We start from the raw sequence: 22,765 nt of genomic DNA, 5'->3' as shown, positions 1-22,765 counted from the left end.
TTCACTCAAGTTATCAGTGTAGATAAGATCCAGGTCTTACTCAGTGTTTGTTGATTGGCTGAAATCCATCACTTGATTAAGTGACGTCCTCTTATTAAATAGAATGCAATAAGTTGATCTAAAAATAAATTAAAGATATCAGAGACCAAGTACTCTATAATCATTTTAAAAGAGACATTTCAACCAAATTGGACATTTTAGCACAAATTTTTAGAATTTATCTTTAGGAACAAATATTGCCAGGCAGTGCAATTACTTAAATTTTAGATTTTATATAATAATAATAATATTACTGTTTCATTTTATTTTTATTTTTTAAATGTAATCATTGCTACTCTTGGTTATTTTACCGTGATTTCTCTGCATATATACTTGCATTTATTTTTGTATTTGTTTTACATATTTTTTTAAATATTATGTCCGCTTTTGTTGCAACAGAAAAAATGTATTTTCTTATTTTATTTTAACCTCACAGTATACTTCAGTACTATACAGCATTGTTTTGATTTAAATAGGTTGCAGTTCGCAAAGCTGCCTTTAGGTGGCAGCACCGACGCTTTGTTTTGCCTCCGCCCAACAAACAAACATGACGAAGAAGACTTTGCTACTCCATAACAAAATATGCCAAAGTTCTTCGGCGTTATCACTGTTGTCTTTCGGGTGCCGTCTTTCGAATGATAACCAAGATGGGCTTCCTACCAGATAGAGGCGGTTTCTGTGTTCTACTTTTATTTCTTGTCCAGGCGCACTTTCGATGGGTGAGTCGTGATTTTAGTGTGCTTTTCACGTGACTTGAAAACATGACTCAGCTCCCCAAAGCAAACATTTTGTCGCGTGAGATACTTCCAGTTTCGCCCGGCACCGGCTGGATGGAATTAAGGCTAAAGTTAGCCTATGCTAGCTGTTTTTTTTATCGTCGATATTGATTAACGTCTATAATTCGGCTTTGTGCTTTGACGCTGAACGGCGACCACGTGAAGACGTGGCGTTCATTGATGACTTTGAAATTTAGCTTTCCTCAGCATTCTTGTTGATCGATTTCCCCTAAATTGATAATAAGCGTGAGTTTTTGATTGAAAATTAGAACGCGTAAAAGTGCGGAAATGTATTTAAATCGAAATGAAAGGGAACAGCGCCTGACACAATTGTTTAGATGAAAAGAAATGTTTGGATTCGTGCTAATAAATCGCGACTGGGCATTTAAAAGAACCCTCAAATGCAATTTCACTAACAACGCACTTGTCTGAGAATGAACAAAATGTTCTGTTGTGAACTGAATCATTCTTAATCCGTATCACCCACAATGTCCACATTGCAAAACTTGAAGCTGATACTGAAATTTAGTGATGAGAAGGGGAAAAAAATCTTGAAATTAACCCTTGGCAGTCGGGCATTGCTTTAGTTTAATAGTTTAATCGTCCATATATAAATAGACACCCTTGCTAAAATAGTGTGAACAGTCAATCCTCGAAATTGGATTTAAAGAGGAATCTGATTCAAATCAGATATCTGCAAAAAGCTGTGGTGTCAAACATACGGCTCAACAAAACAGGTCCAATTCACTTAAACTGTCTTAGATTGCCATTAAGTTACCTTTTATGGCCGAAAATAAACTGGATGTGGCCCGCCAACCAAAGTTTGACACCCCTGGAAAAACTGGTTATGTATGTTATCAAAGCCAGACCAAAAAAAACTTCAGTTCACATTAAAAAAATGATTTTTTTTGTCAGGGGGACTTTGATCCAGACACCTAACGACTTAACGTCAATATGCTTTTTAGCATTTTCCACCCGTCAATTTTCAGGCATTGGTTTTATGACCTTCTGTCTGTCGTGGCTTTTCCCTCACAATCCTTTCACCCTGCGCAAGCCACAGTGTAAGATTCTGATGGTTATTCTTATTAGAAGTAACAAAAAACTTTGTAGCGTAAGTGAATTTACTTCCTCCTTCCATCAGAGAGGATGTGAGCACTGCCATGGCGGATAGACGCTTAGCGACCGTAGTTACATTCTCAACTTTTGGGTTTGTAAACTTTTCACCCGTGTCCTTTTGAAATGTGAACCACTTCATTGCTTTTTCAAATGTCATCTTTAAACATTTTGTGTAGAATTTCATATAAACCGTATTGGCCTGAATATAAGACGACCCCCTCTTTGAGTTTGGGGGGAGGGACAGGCCATATTAATTAAAATATTCATGTTATATATATGTGTATATATGTGTATATATGTGTATATATGTGTATATATATATATATATATATATATATATATATATATATATATATATATATATATATATATATATATATATATATATATATATATATATATATATGTATATGTATATATGTGTATATATATATATATGTATATATGTGTATATATATATATATATATATATATATATATATATATATGTAAGACTCAAGTTTGAAAAGAGACTTTTTGAATATCAAATTAAAAAATGACGCAAAATGAAGACAAAAAATGTCATCTTTGAACATTTTGTGTAGAATTTCATATAAACTGTATTGGCCTGAATATAAGACGACCCCCTCTTTGAGTTTGAGTTGGATTTATTTAATAAGAGACAGCACATATTAATTAAAATATTCATGTTATATATATGTAAATATGGAAGACTCCAGTTTGAAAAGAGACTTTTTGAACATCAAATTAAAAAAAAATGACGCAAAATGAAGACAAAAAATGTCATCTTTGAACATTTTGTGTAGAATTTCATATAAACCGTATTGGCCTGAATATAAGACGACCCCCTCTTTGAGTTTGATTTGGATTTATTTAATAAGGGACAGCACATATGAATTAAAATATTCATGTTATATATATGTAAATATGGAAGACTCAAGTTTGAAAAGAGACTTTTGGAACATGAAATAAAAAAAAATTGACGCAAAATAAAGACAAAAACATCGTCTCATACTCAAGCCAATGCGGTACATCAGGCATGATAATATTTTATTTTATTTTAGTATTGTTCAAGTGGACATTGATAGATTTTGACTGAACTCTGGCACTCAAATTTGAAGCCTATTGGCCAGAAAACCAATATGTGAGTCTAGTCAAAATGATTATTTTTCCTACTGCGTCACATTTGGTCACGTGATCGACGTCATGGAAATCCTTTATTCCTCAAACCATTTTTTTTGCCGTTATTATGATGACAGCTGTTGACTCAGTGGATATGATGTGACCAAATCAGTGATAGGTCGCCGTGACATTGCGTGATCTTTAGATTGAAATAGTGGCGGAAAGGGAACATGTTTGCAGAAGTGAAAAAGTAGTAATTTCACGCAAAGACCACACGAGATCCCCGCGGTATTGTCGGTTTTTAATGACTACCAAGCAACAAAATAATCCAGATGAAAAATGATACTTAAAAAAGATGTTTTGTAAAAAAAATAGCTATTGGGTGGTACTGGTTATCGACAGATATTCCAAATCAGGTGACCTGAACTGTTGTAAAGTATCGGCTTTTTTTGCCTTTTTTTCATGCTCTGCTTTCCCCAAAAATGACTGACATGTCCGAAATGATGTTGCCTCGTGCTTACAGGCCGACGCCCAACACTGCGTGTGGTACGGCGAGTGCGCCCCCTCGCCGCTGGTCCCCACAAAGAACTACAACTGTAACTACACCGGCGCCGCCATTTCCCTGGACCCGGAGGGCTACGAACTGCTCGCGGTACGTGCAAAGTTCAATTCATTTCCTATGGAATTTTTGGCGGTTTAAAATTTACATTTAGTGGAACGAAGGTTTGTTCAATATGATATCACGCCATTTTGTCCCAATCAAGTTCTCTTTATGTTGTTGACTAGTTATTATGTGGACTAGTAATTATGTGGACTAGTAATTATGTGGACTAGTAATTATGTGGACTAGTAATTATGTGGACTAGTAATTATGTGGACTAGTAATTATGTGGACCAGTAATTATGTGGACCAGTAATTATGTGGACCAGTAATTATGTGGACCAGTAATTATGTGGACCAGTAATTATGTGGACTTGTAATTATGTGGACTTGTAATTATGTGGACTAGTAACTATGTGGACCAGTAACTATGTGGACCAGTAACTATGTGGACCAGTAACTATGTGGACCAGTAACTATGTGGACCAGTAACTATGTGGACCAGTAACTATGTGGACCAGTAACTATGTGGACCAGTAACTATGTGGACCAGTAACTATGTGGACCAGTAACTATGTGGACCAGTAACTATGTGGACCAGTAACTATGTGGACCAGTAACTATGTGGACCAGTAACTATGTGGACCAGTAACTATGTGGACCAGTAACTATGTGGACCAGTAACTATGTGGACCAGTAACTATGTGGACCAGTAACTATGTGGACCAGTTACTTATTCATTGTTTATGTGTGCACTTGACGGTGAACCTTAAAATCTTATTGTACTTGTATAATGACAGTAAAAGCATTGAATTGAATTTTTTTTTCAATTTTTTGGGTCAATACAGGAGCTGTGTCCCGGTTATGATTACGGAAGCCGAAACGTGTGCTGCGACGTGAAGCAGTTACGGACCCTCCGAGGGAGTCTCCAGCTGCCCCTTCAGTTCCTCTCCCGGTCTGAATTTTACTTCAAACGGCACGTCCTAGTTTTTATGATCCCGCGTGACATCGCCTTTTGCTTCTCGGCAGTTGCCCGTCGTGTTTCGCCAACTTGGTGAACCTCTTCTGCGAGCTGACGTGCAGCCCCCGTCAGAGTGAATTCATGAACGCCACCAAGTTTGAAAATTCCACCGAGTTCAACAGCGCCAGCGTGGTGGAAGTTCAGTACTACATCGGACAAACCTTCGCCAACGGTGAGTTTGCGACCACGCCCGTGAGGATGAGCACGCTTATTTGAAACGGCCTGCGCCAAAAATATCAAGTCATGTTACATCAACAATAATGCTACAAATTCCCGTAAGGTTTGGTTAGAACTTTATTTCATCCCGTATTCGGGAAATTTCTTGTTAATGCACAAGAACCCAAAATATTTCCATCCATTTTTTTTTATTCATGAAGAAATAACTTCCAAAAACTAAATTTTAGCGATAACCCAGTTATGTTGTCTTTCTTTTAAACGAAATTCCAAATACCGTATTTTCTCGTATATAAGCCGTATTTCTAACTAAAAAAAAAGATGACTTAATCGTGGGTACGGCTTATATGCGCACAAAACTTAGATATTTGCTATACTCTTTTTTTATTTTATTTTTTTTTTCACCAGTAGATGTCGGCAAATTAACATTTACAATTTGTCGGTTATTTTCTGTTTTGCAGTAAGAATACAACCATTACTGGATGAATTAGTAACTTGATATTGACCCTATTGTGCTTTTGGTTCATATAGTGTCTCAGAAATACCACATGCAATGATTTTTCTTAAGATTTTCGCTTCAAAGTAACACATTTGTACTCACTTTTTAAACCATGAATATGGAGGTGAAAATTATGAATCCAGGGGTGGCTTATATGCGAGAAATTGTAAAATTCAACGATTTTAAGGCAATTTTAAGGGGTGGCTTATACGTGGGGGCAGCTTATATGCGAGAAAATATGGTATACATTTTTGCTCGTTTACAATATCATTTACTCTAATATTTTTAATGTTATATTGTTGATTATCATATTTTTATATACATATATTAAATAAATGTATACATAAAATGATAAACAAAAAAATGGATATAAACAAATACACGTTATGGCGCCCCATCACACATTTATTTATTTGTTTATCAAATAAAAACAAAATGTCCAAAATCCAAATAAATTATTTAACTTATATCGACATCAATTCACTTAAAGACGACTGGCTGTAAAAGCTCACATTTCAGTGCCATTGATGGCCGCCAACCTCTCCTCGCCCAAACGCTTCGGTCATCTTTGGGCAGCTTATGAATTAAATGAATAATAATTATGGTGCTTTTGAATATGGATGAATATTTGACAAACTCTGTGTACATATTGGATGACCGCGCAGCCATGTACAACGCCTGCCGGGACGTCCAAGCGCCGTCCAGCAACGTGAAGGCCTTGTCGTTGCTGTGCGGCAAAGACGCCAAGGACTGCAACGCCACCAACTGGATCCAGTACTTGTTTAACATCAACAACGGACAGACTCCGTTTCCCATCATACCTCTCTTTTCCGGTGAGTGGTCCAAAGTGACATCGCGTTCCCGCGACGTTTGTCGTCAATCATTTGTCGCCGCCCCTCCAGACATCCCGGTGTCCGGCTACACGCCGATGAACAACGAGACGCACGCCTGCTCCGAAGGCCCGGATGACGGTTCGGGTCCGTGCTCCTGCCAGGATTGCCCCAAAGTCTGCGGGCCCAAACCGGAACCTCCACCCGTCTTGCCGCCGTGGACCATTATTGGAATGGATGCCATGACCGTCATCATGTGGATCTCTTACGCTGCCTTTCTCTTCGTCTTTATCGGCACCGTTCTGGCGGCGTGGTGTTACAGGTAAAATGGACTTTGAGTTTGATTTAGTTAATAAGGGATAGCACCGATTAGATTAGATTACATTAGACATAAGATTACTTTATTCATCCCGTATTCGCGAAATTTCCTTGTCACAGTAGCAAGAGGGTGAGAATAGACACAGCAAAATACATTTTAGACGTAAATAAATAGGTAATAAATAAACAAATAAATAAATATATAAATACATACATAAACAAATATATAAATACATAAACAAATATATAAATAAATACGTAAACAAATATATACATAAATAAATAAATACATAAATATATAAATAAATAATTTATTGTTATTTATTTTTATATTATTATATATAAATATATATTATTTATTATATATTCTTATTAATGAATATAGTAATCCCTCGATTATCACGGTTAATGTAGACCAGAGATGGCCGCGATAAACGAAAAACCGCAAAGTAGGGTCACCCCTATTTAAAAATAAATAATATATATATATATATATATATATATATATATATATATATATATATATATATATATATATATATATATATATATATATATATATATATATATATATATATATATATATATATATATATATATATATATATATATATATATATATATATATATATATATATATATATATATTTAAACTTCATTGCTGAGTCCTAGTGGCAAGCGGAGGACAGGGGAGTGGCTTCCGCTTTCGAGTTTCAGTGTGGATTTTCACATTTTTATGAACTTTAAAAAAATATATATTTTACTCAAAATCTGCGATGTAGTGAAGCCGCGATATTCGAGGGATTACTGTATATTCATGTTCATGTTAATCAACATGTACCGTATTTTCTCGCATATAAGACGTATTTGTAACTATAAAAAATGATGACTGAATCAAGGGTACGGCTTATATGCGCACAAATTAGGTTTGTCATGCACAAAACGCCATAACGCAAGACAATGCGGCCGATACGGTCATTTATTTCAAAATAGAGAAAAGATGTGCAGCTGTGACAGATCGTTTGTTAGGCCAGGCTGTGAATAGAGCACCAGAATGATCCAGGTTTAATTTTCTTAGTTTTAGTGCTAAAGTGGACTTGTGGACTTGCTAAATAAAGTTGACTATTCAACTAAATAGTTCCACCCGTAGGTCAGCAGCAGCATAATATAAAAAATAAATAAAAACTGATACAAAGCAAATTATTTCAGTTTGGTCAAATCGAACAAGGCTTAAAGACTAAAACCCGACTTTTGTGTGTTTTGTTCAGGAAAAGGAGCATCCCGTCGGAGTACGAGCCCATATTGGATAGCAATAATCCCTTATCTCTCAACAGCGACAATCCCGAAACGGGTAACCGGATTTCACTCTCTTGCTCGTAAATGCGTCCTTCCAGCGCACGGGTGAAACGAGCCGCCATTTTGCCTCGGCAGGCAACGCCGCCACCTGCTGCGAGACGCTCGGCGAGCGTTTTGAGAACTCGCTGCGGTTGGCCTTCAGCTCCTGGGGGTCCTTCTGCGTGCGCTACCCGGCTCTGGTGGTTTTGGCCAGCGCCCTGCTGGTGGCGGCGTCCTCGGCCGGTCTGGTCTACATGCGCATCACCACCGACCCCGTGGAGCTGTGGTCGTCGCCGGACAGCCAGGCGCGGCGGGAGAAGGATTACTTCGACAGCCACTTCGGGCCTTTCTTCAGGACGGCTCAGCTCATCGTTACCACGCCGCTCAACGAGACCTTTATTTTCCAACCCTACTACGGAGGATCCGACGTCCCCTTTGGAGCCATCTTGGATAAGGGCATCCTACATCAGGTGCGCTTTGAGAATTACATCACGATTGCTCAGAGGGAGATTGATTTTATTTGTTGCTTCAGAGCCAGCCACTGTTCTAGGAGTTAGTACTATATCTCCATTTACCGTCATTTTCAGACTATAGTCCATAAGTGTCAAAGTAGTGGCCCGGGTGCCAAATCTGGTCCGCCGCATCATTTTTTTGTGGCCCGAGAAAGTAAATAATGAGTGCCAACTTTCTGTTTTATGATGAAATTCAAATGAAGATTGTAGATTATTTCCTGTTTCCTCATTTTAAATCAATAATTGCAAAGATGTGTACTAATTTGAATGTCCAAAAATGATCTATCGATTAGCACGATCGAGAAAGCTGTCAATTTATTAATCGATTAATTTTGGCAGCCTAGTCGGAAGACATCACGGCCCTCCGGACTTAATTGAAACTACCATGTGGCCCTCAACAAAAAATGAGTTTGACACCCCTGCTATAATCATACCCCTACTTACGAATGCCTCTAGGTATGAACAGTTCAGGTTACAAAATTTTTATATGCAAATTACTGACTCAAGATACGAAATAGATTCAAGTTACGAAATCCTCCAAAAAGTAAATGCATATCCTTATCCGTTATTTTATTTTGAACGCCCCTTATTAAGCGATTTAAAAACTACAAATACGTGGCACATATTTTTATGCACACACATACAGGGCACACACAAAAGTCTAAAATGTACTACAAAGTGGACGGCTTTCGGCCCTGTTAGAACGAGCTCATGCCGCCAACTGGCAGAAAAACACGGGTATTACATCTATAATGGCCGCAGAGGGAGATATTTCAGCGGCGCAGGGCACATTTTCATATGCTTTATTTATTTTAAGACATTAATAAATAATTTCCTTCTAATTTTCTCTCATATTTGCATTTCCTCACATCTTTCATGAAAAATTGGAACACTTTGACCAATTTTAAAGGGTTTAGTAGGTAGTTGTGTGAGGACCGTGGCACGGATTACAGAATTTACATATAATGTAAACCTCTACTTACGAAATTTTCAAGTTACGAAAAAAATTCTTGGAACCAATTTATTCTGTTTTGTTGAATGTGATTTATTGTTTTGCACAGTTTTAGTTGGATCATTTTGGCTTCTGCTTTTGGCTTTTGAGTTCGTTATTGGCCATTATTTCAGAATCGTGGATGATTTTACGGATCAAATTTTGTGCTTGTGATTGCGCTTCAAATTTTGCTTACTATATTAACCAATATATTTCTTTTTTTGTAACTTTGAAAACATCCAGGTGCTGGACTTGCAGCTCGCCATTGAGGCACTGACGGCCCCCTACAATGGGCAAAATATCACGCTGAAGGACATTTGCCTGGCCCCGCTGGCCCCGTACAATCACAACTGCACCATCTTGAGCGTCCTCAACTACTTTCAAAATAGCCACGAAGTCCTGGATCACCGGAAAAGCGATGAGTTTTGGACTTTCGCCGACTTTCACAGCCACTTCCTCTCCTGTGTCAGGTTTAGTTCCTTCTCTTCCTCCTCCTTTCTTAAGCGTTGAAATTGCGTACACACGTTTTTTTTTCCGTCGAGGCGCAAACTTTCACTAGGACTCAAAGGACAAACCATTCATGCTAACATACCTAGGGGAAATTTTTGCATGGCAACCCACTCGTAAGATAACATGAACTAATTTAAATGAACTTGGATTACAATGCAGACGCACTCAAAAATAAGTTTCATCTAACCTTACGCTAAACTTAATTCTAATTTTGTTTGAAATTTTGATACCTTTTTTCTCCCGGGTTGGCTCTATTGGCCCCGCCTCCACCCGGACTTTCAGATGCAACCTGTCGAGGGTGGTTTGCTTTTGTATTCCCTTCAAAATATTCCGAAAATGATGCACACAAATGTCCTCACAATAGGATAACGCACGACCACTTGCCAACGAGAAGTAGTATTTACTCCTCTCGTATTAGCGAACAAGCTCCGCCATTCGTACTGACTAATGGAAAAAAAATACACTAAAAAATGCAAGGCTCCTCCGCCCAGTGCTCGTAGAGACATTAAAGGAGGGAGTTGCGACGGGAAAGACAGTGGCCATGATGTTCTTATGAGCAGCCTGAGTATGCTCGTATACCAAAATGTGTCTTGTATGTCAAGATAAATATTTGCCCGAAATTTTACTTGTATTTCGAATTTCTCGTATGTCGGGCCACTCGTATGTCGATTGTATATTAACTGATTTTTTAGTTTTTGTTTTTTTACTTCTTTTTTTTGTGATTACAGCGCACCAGCCTCCCTCAACGACATGACCGACTTGCATGACCCGTGTCTCGGCACTTTCGGGGGACCCGTCTTCCCTTGGCTGGCCCTGGGTGGCTACGACTGTAAGCCAAACAGGACAGAAATATTTTTCTAAAATTATACATAACAATTGGGATTGGCAAAATTATCAAATCATCTTTTCCTCCCTTGTTCAAAAATGATTTCCCCTCACTTTTAGGCTATTACATGTTCAGGGAAGTTAGCAGATCTTCACTTTTAGCATAAAAGTAGCTCCTTTTACCCACATGCATTAAATAGGATCAAAAGTGGAATTAAAAAAACGTTTTAAATTCTATTTTAGGATTTAAGATGATCAACAAATAAGTAATAACTAAATTTATGATGTATTTATGACTTATTTATCTTTAATATATTATTAGTTTTTTGTTGTGTTGATTACTTATTTAGATGCATTACTTATTTTTTGATTATTTAGTATTATTTATTGGTAAATTATTTGTCCATTTGTTGTTATTTGTGCACTTTATGGTGAAAGCTTTAAATCTCATTATACTATAATGACAATAAAAGCATTCAATTCAACGAAACAAAGACCACTACACTCCAATTCATATATATATATATATATATATATATATATATATATATATATATATATTCCTGTTGATGCATTTTCTGACAGCGCAAAATACAGTAAACATGTGTTTAGAAACGGAATCAAATGATGATTGGGGAAAAAAGTAGTAAGTTCCTTCATGAAATTCTAAATAAGGCCGCTTTAAATCTCATTATACTTGTATAATGACGATAAAAGCATTCAATTCATTCTTTGTATAGTTGTTGAAATTTGTACTGATGGAGTTGTGCTTCTTAAAATATGGATAGGATAAAAAATACATCAAAATTGCCACACGCATAGTAGCTCTTGCCATAAAATGAAGTTCACCATTGCTTTTGTTTTGATTTCAAATGCGCTTTTTTCTTGTCTGTTTCCTCACGCCAGCCACAAACTACAACAATGCGACGGCTCTTGTCATCACCTTCCCGATTAACAACTACCTTAACGACTCTGCCAAGCTGGGTAAAGCTCTCGCGTGGGAAAAAGAGTAAGACTTTATTTCTTTATTTTCCTCTAGGTGATGTTCTGGAAAAATAAAAACAAAGTACAGACGCTCCCCTACTTACGAACCAGTTGGGTTCCGAGCGATTGTTCATAAGTTGAATTTGTTTGTAAGTTGATTCAGTGCTATATTTTGTATTATAATTTATGTTTAAGGCCTATATAAGTATATTGAAGGTTTATATAAGTGCATTTGTATGTTTAAGGCTTGTATAAGTAACGCGCATTGGTTTGTACTGAAAAAAACATTTAATAAAATGGAGAGAATATGTACAGTACTGTAGAGAGAGAGAGAGAGAGAGAGAGAGAGAGATTTATGTATTAGAAACTGGCCGAAAGAAGCGATCTAACGACGATTGCACAGTTTTCTTCTTTTTTTCATCATAAATGATGCGGTAGCACTGTATGGCATCATTCAATTGATTTGCAAACTTGTGCAACGTTCAATATTTGGGTCCTGCTGCTCGATCTTTCTGTTTAGAAATGGTACTGACGGTCGAACGACTCAAGTTGTATGCCCGTGAAACGCTCACCACTCTCACGCGCATCAAGCTTCTTTATTATTGCCACTCGTTTCAAATGAAATGGCTTGCCTCTTCCTTGCACCTCCCTCAATAGAAGCCTTTCGCTTTTCACCAACCATATTGAATAATGGATGCACAAGATATTTAATGATAAAAATGAAAAAGGTTCTTTGCGCACTGGAGATACGTTCACGCACTTCCGCATTGCAACGAGCTGGGCAGAGGAAGGCAGATGCTGGGTGAGCTGAGCTCTCACAGCGCCAGGCGTCGGTATTAGCGGTGGAAAGAAGCACTACTCGGAAAAAGGCGCGCAATACAAAATCCAACTTACGAACATTTTTCGACATAAACGCAATTTGCAGACATGTTCGTATGTACCGTTGTTCGTAACTCGAATGTTCGTAAGTAGGGGAGCGTCTGTAACTCCATTTGCTGCGTTGTTTTAGATTCATCCGATTCATGAAAGAGTACCAGAACCCCAACCTGACCATCGCCTTCAGCGCCGAGAGAAGCATCGAGGACGAAATCAACCGCGAGAGCAACAGCGACATCAGCACCGTGGTGCTCAGCTACGCCATCATGTTCGTCTACATTTCCCTCGCGTTGGGACACATCGGCAGTTGCAGGAGATTGCTGGTAAGGAGCCGCTAGCTAGCGCAAGTTCACGTCACGCTAGCCTGCAAATAACTTCTGTAGGACGCGCTGGCTTTTTGGGGGTAATTCAGAGTCGGGCAAAAGCCAATTCATTTTCATGTTAATAGCACCGATTCGCTACTTTCGCTACAGGTTTCAAAGTGGCGGCCAGTGGGTCAGATCCGGGCCCCCCGCGTCCTTTTCTGGGGCCCGCAAAAGTAAATAATGTTGAGTTTTTTACGATAAAATCCAAATGGAAATGATCACCGTAAGAGAGAATATTTACCAATTGAAGAAATATTTACTCATTCATTCATTTTCTGAACCGCTTCTCCTCACAGGGGTCGTGGGGGTGTGCTGGAGCCTATCCCAGCTGACTTCGGCGACCAGCCAATTGCAGGGCACGATGCGACAAACAACCGATAACGCCCACACTGGCTAGGGGCAATTTACAATGCTAAATTAGCCTAACGTGCATGTTTTTGGAAGGTGGGAGGAAACTGGAGTACCCAGAGAAAACCCACGTGGGCCCGGGGCGAACATGCAAACTCCACTCAGGACGACCCCAGATGAAATAAGAGAAATATGTGTAAACATTTAAAAGAGAACCATTTTTTTATCACAAAATTAATATTGTGCAGTTTATTAATAAGTTAGAAAAATTGCGAACACTGGAAGAGTTCATGACTGACTGTACACAAACACACACACAATTCCAGGTGGACTCCAAGATCTCTCTGGGCATAGCGGGCATCCTGATCGTGCTAAGCTCGGTAGCCTCCTCGCTAGGCATCTTCAGCTACTTTGGCGTCCCCCTCACCCTCATCGTCATCGAGGTCATCCCCTTCCTGGTGCTGGCCGTCGGCGTGGACAACATTTTCATCATGGTGCAAACGTACCAGGTAAGAGCAAGCCCTCCGACTCGTCACCTGGGTCACCGCTTAATCTCGGTGCACGTGCGGGACAGAGGGACGAGCGAATGCCACAGGAGGAGCTTCACCAGCAGATCGGTCGCATCCTCGGCGACGTGGCACCCAGCATGTTCCTGTCGTCCTTCTCGGAGACGGTGGCCTTCTTCCTTGGTACGGTAAAACGCCGTGTCATGATTTTTCAGAAAATTTTTCCTTCAAAGTAACACATTTGTACTCCCTATTAAAACCGCGAATATCGAGGTGAAAATTGGGAATCGGGGCGGCTTATACGTGAGAAATTGTAAGATTCAACCATTTTAAGGCAATTTTAAGGGTGCAGCTTATACGCGGGGCGGCTTATATGCGAGAAAATACTGTGGACAGTTGTCGCAGTCAATGGCAGCAAATGAATTAATCGTTTTTAATTTTCATACGTTTACGTTTGTGGTATGTTGGAATAGTGATTAATACCATTAAATCATTATTAGTAATATTTAATTAAAATTGGAAGACATCGTTCACATAACTGATTACAACTTGCAAGGATAATACACACAACGCGCCTTCGTTCCTGAGCATTCTGACGTGCAGTATATTCTTCATCGTATTTAGTCGCGACAAACGGAAAACATTTCATGTACTCTGATTCAAAACAATTGCATAAGCTAGGAGAATAACACCCTGGAAGGTCATAAACATCTGTGTTGCCGAAAAACAACTGTGTAAGAAATTGCAGAAGTAAGCATAATATTTTCATTATAAGGTAAACAAAGCAGCCGTATTTTTAAACAATAATGCGATTATGCAATCTGCCAGAGTCCAAGTCCAAAACAAGGTACGAGTTTCTTGCCGATCAGCAGGAACATGGGGTTTGTTGCCGTCAAGTCCTGAAAACAATTAACTGGCCTCGAGAGCAGCTGTGGGGGAAAGCGTCCTCAAGCGTGGTCCCATCATAAATCATGAATTAATTTATAGCCTTATTACTTATTGAAAATGCTTACAAAACATATAGAAACATCCCAGAATAGAATACTATAACTCAATCTAGATGAATTTTAATAATGTGAGAATTAATAGCGATCTAAGTCTCACTTTTTGAGTTATATACTGAAATATGAACTTCTAAATTAATAATTAGTATATAATAAATGAACTTTTCTACAATTTTTAAATTTATTGACATGTACCTGTAACACATGCAGATAATTTTTTAACACTTTCAAGTGAATGCGCTACAATCCATATTTTAGCTCCTGAAGGCAATTGGGTGGGAAAATTCAGAAAAAAATTAACTATATTCTAACCTTTTTGTTATTGTAAAATCCATGTCGATTGCAATGTTTTTCTTCTGCAGGAGCGCTGTCCAACATGCCCGCAGTCAGGACCTTCTCCCTCTTTGCCGGCTTGGCCGTTTTGATTGATTTCCTGTTGCAGATCAGCTGCTTTGTCAGCCTTTTGGGTTTGGACCTGAAAAGACAGCAAGTAAGCCTGAACGTTAGCGATGCCTTCTCAAAGTTTTCGAGTCCCAATTTGTCAACCCGCGCTGTCAAAACAGGCCAACCGTTTGGATATCGCCTGCTGCGCCAAGTTGCCCGAAGGCCAGGAAGCAAAGACGGACAGCTTTCTCTTCCGCTTTTTCAAGAAGATTTACGCACCGTTCCTCCTCAAAGAGTGGGTGCGACCCATCGTTGTAAGTGATCGCCGATCGATGAGTTAATGCATAAAAATGTAGAGAAATACCTTTCAGAAACTTGACCCCGGCCCGCTTTTCCATTGACGTGATAAAATCCGGGACAGCCCTACTTTATTCTTCAACATATTTGGTCTTAATGTCTTGAACTGGCAAATCGTAATCTGTGTTCAGGTGGCTGTGTTTGTGGGAGCGCTATCGTTCAGCATCGCCGTGATCAATAAAGTCGAGATTGGACTCGATCAGCAGCTCTCCATGCCCGATGTAAGTCATGTCAAATAATATAATAATACACTGGAAACATTATTAAAGTAATACCTTGACATACTAGTGACCTAACATACGAGCAATTTGAGATACGAGTGAAATTCCGTGCAAATATTTGCATTAAGGTAAAAAAAACAACTGCCACAACAATTTCATATCAGGTCCGAAACCAAGAACACCTGCGTAAGAATTTGCACAAATAAGCATAACAATTCCATATATGGTAAAACCCGAGCGACAGTATTTTTAAACAATATGCGAGTATTTTCGGAAGCTGATTCGATTATCGCCATCTTCCGGAATCCAAGTCAAAGCAATTTAAGAGTCCTTCGTAGATCTTCATTGCGAACTCGGATCAACAGTCCTCGGCCTGGAACATGGTGTCCTGTCCGAGTCAATAGTCCTGAAAACAATTAAATGTCCTCGAAGCCAGCTGCCTCGAGCTTCATAAGAATGATTTAATAATATACACATATTCCATGTGTGCCCCAATATGCACATATATAATAACATCCCAGAATAACCCCAACACTAGGTCTACAATGTCTTTTGTGTCTTGCTACTGCAAGGGAATTTCACGAATACGGGATGAAATAAAGTTCTAATCTAAATTCTTAATTTTCCTGGAATAATGATTGTCGTTTACTAGATCAAGATGTTGTCATTTTCCCTTTTTATTTTATGTCCGCCACAGGATTCGTACGTGTTGGACTACTTCAAAAACCTAAGCCAGTATCTCCACACGGGAGCTCCGGTCTACTTTGTAGTGGAGGACGGCCTCAACTACAGCACCCCCGAGGGTCAGAACGCCGTTTGCGGCGGGGTGGGCTGCGACAATAATTCCTTGGTGCAGCAGGTCTACTCTGCGTCGCTCATCGGCAACTAGTATGTCTGGCGTATTCAAACAAGATCGCCGGTAAGCATGCTCAAAATGTGTGGCTCTTCCTCTTTTTCGTGTTTCAGCTCCACCATCGCTTTCACGCCGTCCTCCTGGATCGATGACTACTTCGACTGGGTCAAGCCGCAATCCACCTGCTGCCGTTATTACAACGCCACGGGAGGCTTCTGTAACGCTTCGGGTAAATTTATCGCCAATGTCCACAACGTTTTCAACAATATTATACCCCTCAAAAATGCCTGTTGTTTTCTAGTGGTGGACCCCTCATGTGTACATTGTCGACCGATGTCACAAAGCGGGAAGCAAAGACCCGTGGGCGAAGACTTTATGCGTTTTCTCCCCATGTTCTTATCGGACAATCCTAACATCAAGTGTGGAAAAGGGTAACTCGACATGCTGTGGATGTCTTGTGTGTGGAAGCGTCCAATCGCCACACTCACTGCGGTTTTTATTTTTTAATTGCAGTGGCCACGCAGCATATGCGGCAGCCGTGGATGTTTATCCCAATAACACTGGAGTGGGAGCGACTTACTTCATGACCTTTCACACCATCCTAAAAGAGTCGGCGGACTACATCAACTCCTTGAAAATGGCCCGTGTCTTGGCCCAGAACATCAGCCAGACCCTGGACCACAAGGTTTTTGCATACAGGTGAGTTTTACTTGTCGGATTTTTTTAAGACCCGATTGTAACTCGTGCCAGCCAATGAATACGCAAAGAGGAGGGAAAAAAATATTGAAGTTGCACTGGAGTATCATTCGCATTTTTTTGACAATTGTTGCGCTATTAAAAAATTGTCTCTTGAAAAATGGGTGTTTAACAAATAAATAGGATCTGACAACCGTTTCTGGCCACCATAACAAATTTCAACTCTCTACGTTGCACGGTTTGGACAAACGTAGCGAGAGAATCTTAACATACACACACACCCATAAATCACGCTTTAAAAGGATTATTGATCAAGAACAAAGTGAAAGGGAGAACAACAGGCTAAATAGGAAACTGTTGGCCTAAGTTTTTTTTAGATAACGATAATTTTAGAAAAAAACTAAGCGTACACGAACTTTGCTTCAGTTTTTTCGTACAAAATTTTGCGCATTATACTCGTATAAATACGGTAACTCACCATGGCCACATATAGAGTACAGTGGTACCTCGACATACGATCTTAATCCGTTCCGGGACTGAGATCGTATGTCGAGCTTTTCGTAACTCGAGCGGACGTTTCCCATTGAAATGAACTAAAAACAAATTAATTTGTTCCAACCCTCTGAAAAAACACCAAAAACAGGATATTGGATTGGAAAAAAATGTTTTATTTCTTCTAATTCGCCATCTATTAACAACGTAACACATAACTAGTGGTTTAATAGTAATAAAATATGTTTAATATAACTAAAATTGGGTGGTGTTGTGTGCACGAGTATACTTCATTACCCAGAAAGCCCTCTTTTTGCTCGCGCATGCGCGTTGTGCGTTTCCTGGTCGAAACTCGTCCGAATAAATCGTTCAGTGCTCGTAGATATCTGTTATACATGAAAGAGATGCGGCAAAAAAGACGTGCGCATAAATGATAAACAGCCTCTCATGTCATGGCCACCTGGCTTGGTCGCATCTCGAAAGTTTGATCGTATCTAGGGTGAATTATTCGATCGAAATTTTCCTCGTACCACGAGCTGATCGTAGGTCGATGTACTACTGTACTGCCTTGACATATGAGTAATATATGGGAATAGATGACGTGTTCAGGTTCTGAGCAGTAACCCGACCTTTCTCCGCAGCGTCTTCTACGTGTTCTACGAGCAGTACCTGTCCATTGCGCACGACACGGCCTTCCAACTGAGCGTGTCGCTGGCCGCCATCTTCGTGGTGACCGCCGTGCTGCTGGGATTCGAGCTGTGGTCGGCCGTGATGGTGTGCGCCACCATCTCCATGATCCTGGTCAACATGTTCGGCGTCATGTGGCTTTGGGACATTAGCCTCAACGCCGTCTCGCTCGTCAACCTGGTCATGGTGAGCGGAGACGTTTGTACGCGCGATTATCGTACGCTAGCGGTCGCGTGTGACGTTTCCTCTGGCAGGCTTGCGGGATCTCCGTGGAGTTCTGCAGTCATCTGGTTCGGGCGTTTTCCGTTAGCGTGAAGAAGAGCCGAGTGGAGCGAGCCGAGGAGGCGTTGGCGCATATGGGAAGCTCGGTGAGTGACAATTCAAGTTGGATGCTAATGCTAACCCAAATTTACAATCATACCTCTACTTACGAATGCCTCGTGGTACGAATGTTTCAGGTTACAAATTTTTATATATGCAAATGATGATTTGAGTTACGAAAAAGATCCAAGTTACGAAACCCTCCAAAAAGTAAATGCATTTCCTTATCCGTTATTTAATTTGGAATTTCCCTTATGAAGCGATTAAAAATGCAACGTGGCACATATTTTCGCGCACACACACAGGGCGCACGTAAAAGTCTAAAATGTACTACAAAAATAGGGAACAAAACACAAAGTAGGCACCTGGTAATGTAAGATATTACGTTTTTTTGTATAACTATAGCTTAAAAAATAAACATTTGAAGTTGTGGGTGCTCTAGTGAAATACTTTCCCAGCAAAATGATACAAAAGTGACATTTATTTGGAAAAATAGGATATTTGGGAATGTCCCTGATTCGATTACAAACTTTTCACAGGATCGCACGCCGGTGATAAGGATAAGGTTTGTAAAATGTTGCAAAATATGTACGTATTGTTACATTTTTAAAAGCAACAATAACTACAATTCTCCAGATATAGGTTTATTTTAAAAAAATCAGTTTTATATTACACAACATTTCATCACAGATTGGAAGCACGAAAATAAAGATGACCTAAAAGGCAAACATTTTGTTAGCTCTTTTTTGCTTGTTTTGAATCCAACTGACCGATAGTTTCTTTGCCGCAGGTTTTTAGCGGGATCACCCTGACCAAGTTTGGCGGCATCCTCATCCTGGCACTTTCCAAGTCCCAGATCTTCCAGGTCTTCTACTTCCGCATGTACTTGGCCATCGTCCTTTTAGGTGCCACCCACGGCCTCATCTTTCTGCCCGTGCTCCTAAGTTACATAGGTCAGTATGCAACCACGCAACATACCCCAAACCTTTAAAAAAAATAAAAAAATAAAAGCCCACGTGCTCGTCAACGTGCGTATTTCCATTGAACTCAACTTGGAACACTCGGATAAATATTTAGCTGAAGTTAAGAACGAACACGCTGCCCTTTTCTGACACTCATTTGTTAATTTGCTACTGAGTAATCTTGCTTTATTGTTAATATGTGCACCAGAGGAGAGTTCATTTTCGCTTTACTTTGTTTTGTACAGTAATTTCTCGCCACTCGACTAACGCACGTTGATCACATCGTGGCTCGAATTCGCCCCCAAAAAAGTTAGTAAGAATGATACAAACATAAAATGGGGAAAAAACAAGGTCAACGCGCTCGTAACATAACATAAACAAATTTAAATGAACTTGGATTACGACGTAGACACACTCAAAAATAGGTTTAATCTAACTTTACACTAAACTTAATTCTAATTTTGTTTTCAATTTTGATACCTTTCTTCTCCCGGGTTGGCTCTATTGGCCCCGCCTCCACCTTGACTTTCAGATGCAACCTATCCAGGGTTGTTTGCTTTTGTCTTCCCTTCAAAATATTCCCAAAATGAGGCACACAAATGTCCTCACAATAGGATAACGCACCACCACTTGCCAACGACAAGTAGTATATACTCCTCTCGTATTAGCGAACAAGCTCCGCCATTCGCACTGACTAACAGGGAAAAAAAAAACACTGAAAAAATACAAGGCAGTGCTCGTAGAGACATTACACGAGGGAGTTGCGACGGGAAATTCAGTGGCCATGATGTTCTTAAAACAAAATTAGAATTCAGTTTTGTGTAAAGTTACATTAAATGTATGTTTGAGTGTGTCTTTATATAATAATCCAAGTTAATTTAAATTTGTTTGTTTGTGTACGAGTGCGTTGTTGCCGTGGATAAAGTCCCCCCCGCCTCTGTGTATGTCGCTGTCTCTACCCTCCGCGAAATGCGTCCATATTTAGTTATATTAAACACATTTTATTACTATTAAACCACTAGTTATGTGTCACTTTGTTAATAGATGGCAAATTAGAAGAAAAACTTTTTTCCAATCCAATATCCTGTTTTTGGTGTTTTTTTTCAGAGGGTTGGAACGAATTAATTAGTTTTTAGTTCATTTCCATGGGAAACGTCTGCTCGAGTTACGAAAAGCTCGACATACGATCTCCGTCCCGGAATGGATTAAGATCGTATGTCAAGGTACCACTGTATTTTTTAAAACTTTATCCTGGTTTTGTCTCTCTGGCAGGTCCTTCGCCAAACAAGGCCAAGGTTTTGGCAGCCAACAGGCGCTCGGTCGGGACCGAAAGAGAGCGACTCCTCAACTACTGAAACCGACGACTACGCTTTGGCGTAGCCGCGTCGTGTGTGTGAGTGCCTCAAGCTTTCCATCTTGTTTTTTTTCCCCTCTCCGTTACTGACAAACTGGTCACGGCCAAGACCGTTTTTGCACACGGACCTGACTTGACTTAAAGTATTTTGCGCCGAAGCGACAGACTTGAAATGTCGTGCACACTTGGGTATTTTTGAGGTGATTTTGGGGGGATCTTTAAAGGGAAGAAAAATAATAATTTTATATATATGTAAATCTCAAATGTGTTCTTTTTTTCCACACAACTGTGTACAAATCAGAGCTTCCATTTCCAAGTCCTGACTGTAAAAAGTAAATATGCAATAACATGCAGTAAGGAAATACTGTAATTTCTCAGGTTTTGCTATCTCATAGTTAGCAAGTGAGGTCCCAAAGTGGAGAAAACTTAAAAGTACACTTGGGAATTCTTAACCCATCACAAGAACTTTGTATTTAAAGATATCTAAATTATAGTTACAATTTTTGAAATATAAGCAAAGCACGCGTAGGTGAGTGTGGGTGAGTACCTCTATTTTTTGGGACCTAACTTGAAATAATCCATTAAATCTAGCACGCCAGGGGTGCATTATTTTACGAGTAGTTTAATGATGCTTTAATAATCGGCTACGACTGGAATATATCGACTTGTGCAGTAAGTACCACTTTTTGGGTGTTCTTTTGGAGTGTAAATGAAGTTGTATTGAAGTAACGCAACCATTTGGATACTAGTTTTTAAAAACTATTTTAATACAGTATTAAAAAGTTCTCATCCAAAAAAAATGGCAAACTGTTTGGGCTTTATCTCCTAATGATTGTTTTTTTTTTTACACTGTCGTAATTCTGATATATCAAATAGTTTATTATACTTTTTGTTTGTAGCATTTGTACACGCTTATAAATTTAGCACTGCGCGACTAAAATTCAAATGCCAATTATGTCTTGGCACATATTATAAAATGGAAAAAAAGCAAGCACACAATTTTTAATTGGAATTGTCTTATTTATTGATGAGTTTGTTTCAAGACAGAATTATATTGCAAAAATTAAAGTTAAAACCTTTCTAGGTTAAATCATGAATACTATTTTTGAATATTTTTCCATTGCATCTTTTGAACATCTTTGGTATCTAAAGGGTTATTTAATGGCACCTGTAATTGGTAACATTTTTAAACATTAAATGATTTGGTCACATGATTTTAATAATAGAAGTGCACCTTCTTGCAGGGAGTAACCCCCCCACCACAGTGAGGCGCTGCAGGCGTAACCGAAATTTTTTACAGAGTTGCACCTAGTATACAATCATGGAAAAAATGACAAATTTAGGTCAACGCCGAATTGGCCAATAGGACGTTGCTGTGAAAGTTGTAATTTAATCTGTTCTGTTTGTTATTCCGCAGGTGGAATATCAGGGTGTTAACATTACAAGGAGGTAGTGAAGCAGAATCTTTGGGTAACATTCAAGGGCCAGACTCAATGAAAAATGTGGACTAAACAGGTAAATGTTTTGTTTTTCTAAAATTACAGGTGCTACTCAAAATATGGAAACTCGTGTCCTAGTGGGGCTTACGCCATACTACCCTGAAGACGCCCGATCTCAGAAGCTGAGCAGGATCGGGTCTGGTGAGACCTTGGATGGGAGCCAGCGTGGGAATACCAGGTGCTGTAA

At 39.3% G+C, this 22,765-nt stretch overlaps 1 protein-coding gene across 1 annotated transcript; it reads left to right on the top strand.

The window, feature by feature from the left end:
- The first annotated feature begins 584 nt into the window (after nucleotides 1-584).
- On the top strand, nucleotides 585-22,176 carry npc1 (Niemann-Pick disease, type C1). Its single transcript, XM_077615845.1, has 25 exons — nucleotides 585-758; nucleotides 3,577-3,705; nucleotides 4,503-4,609; nucleotides 4,684-4,847; nucleotides 6,014-6,181; nucleotides 6,251-6,500; nucleotides 7,765-7,847; nucleotides 7,928-8,301; nucleotides 9,578-9,804; nucleotides 10,573-10,673; nucleotides 11,576-11,678; nucleotides 12,663-12,852; nucleotides 13,569-13,751; nucleotides 13,817-13,931; nucleotides 15,115-15,242; nucleotides 15,316-15,450; nucleotides 15,625-15,714; nucleotides 16,412-16,602; nucleotides 16,681-16,796; nucleotides 16,869-16,998; nucleotides 17,081-17,266; nucleotides 18,397-18,628; nucleotides 18,697-18,810; nucleotides 19,554-19,716; nucleotides 20,998-22,176. The coding sequence occupies exons 1-25, from the start codon at nucleotides 675-677 to the stop codon at nucleotides 21,078-21,080; spliced, it is 3,846 nt and encodes a 1,281-aa protein (XP_077471971.1). The 5' UTR covers nucleotides 585-674; the 3' UTR covers nucleotides 21,081-22,176.
- Nucleotides 22,177-22,765: the final 589 nt, after the last annotated feature.

Source organism: Stigmatopora argus, chromosome 12, assembly GCF_051989625.1.
Source record: "Stigmatopora argus isolate UIUO_Sarg chromosome 12, RoL_Sarg_1.0, whole genome shotgun sequence".
Taxonomy (NCBI): domain Eukaryota; kingdom Metazoa; phylum Chordata; class Actinopteri; order Syngnathiformes; family Syngnathidae; genus Stigmatopora; species Stigmatopora argus.
The sequence above is the reverse complement of the archived record's forward strand: the minus strand, read 5'-3'. Positions and strand labels throughout refer to the sequence as shown.

Coding starts and splice junctions, on each gene's coding strand:
- npc1 (XM_077615845.1), top strand. CDS start 675: ATGATAACCAAGATGGGCTTCCTACCAGATAGAGGCGGTTTCTGTGTT. Junction 16,999..17,080: donor AACATCAAGTGTGGAAAAGG/GTAACTCGACAT, acceptor TTTTAATTGCAG/TGGCCACGCAGCATATGCGG. Junction 19,717..20,997: donor CGTGCTCCTAAGTTACATAG/GTCAGTATGCAA, acceptor TCTCTCTGGCAG/GTCCTTCGCCAAACAAGGCC.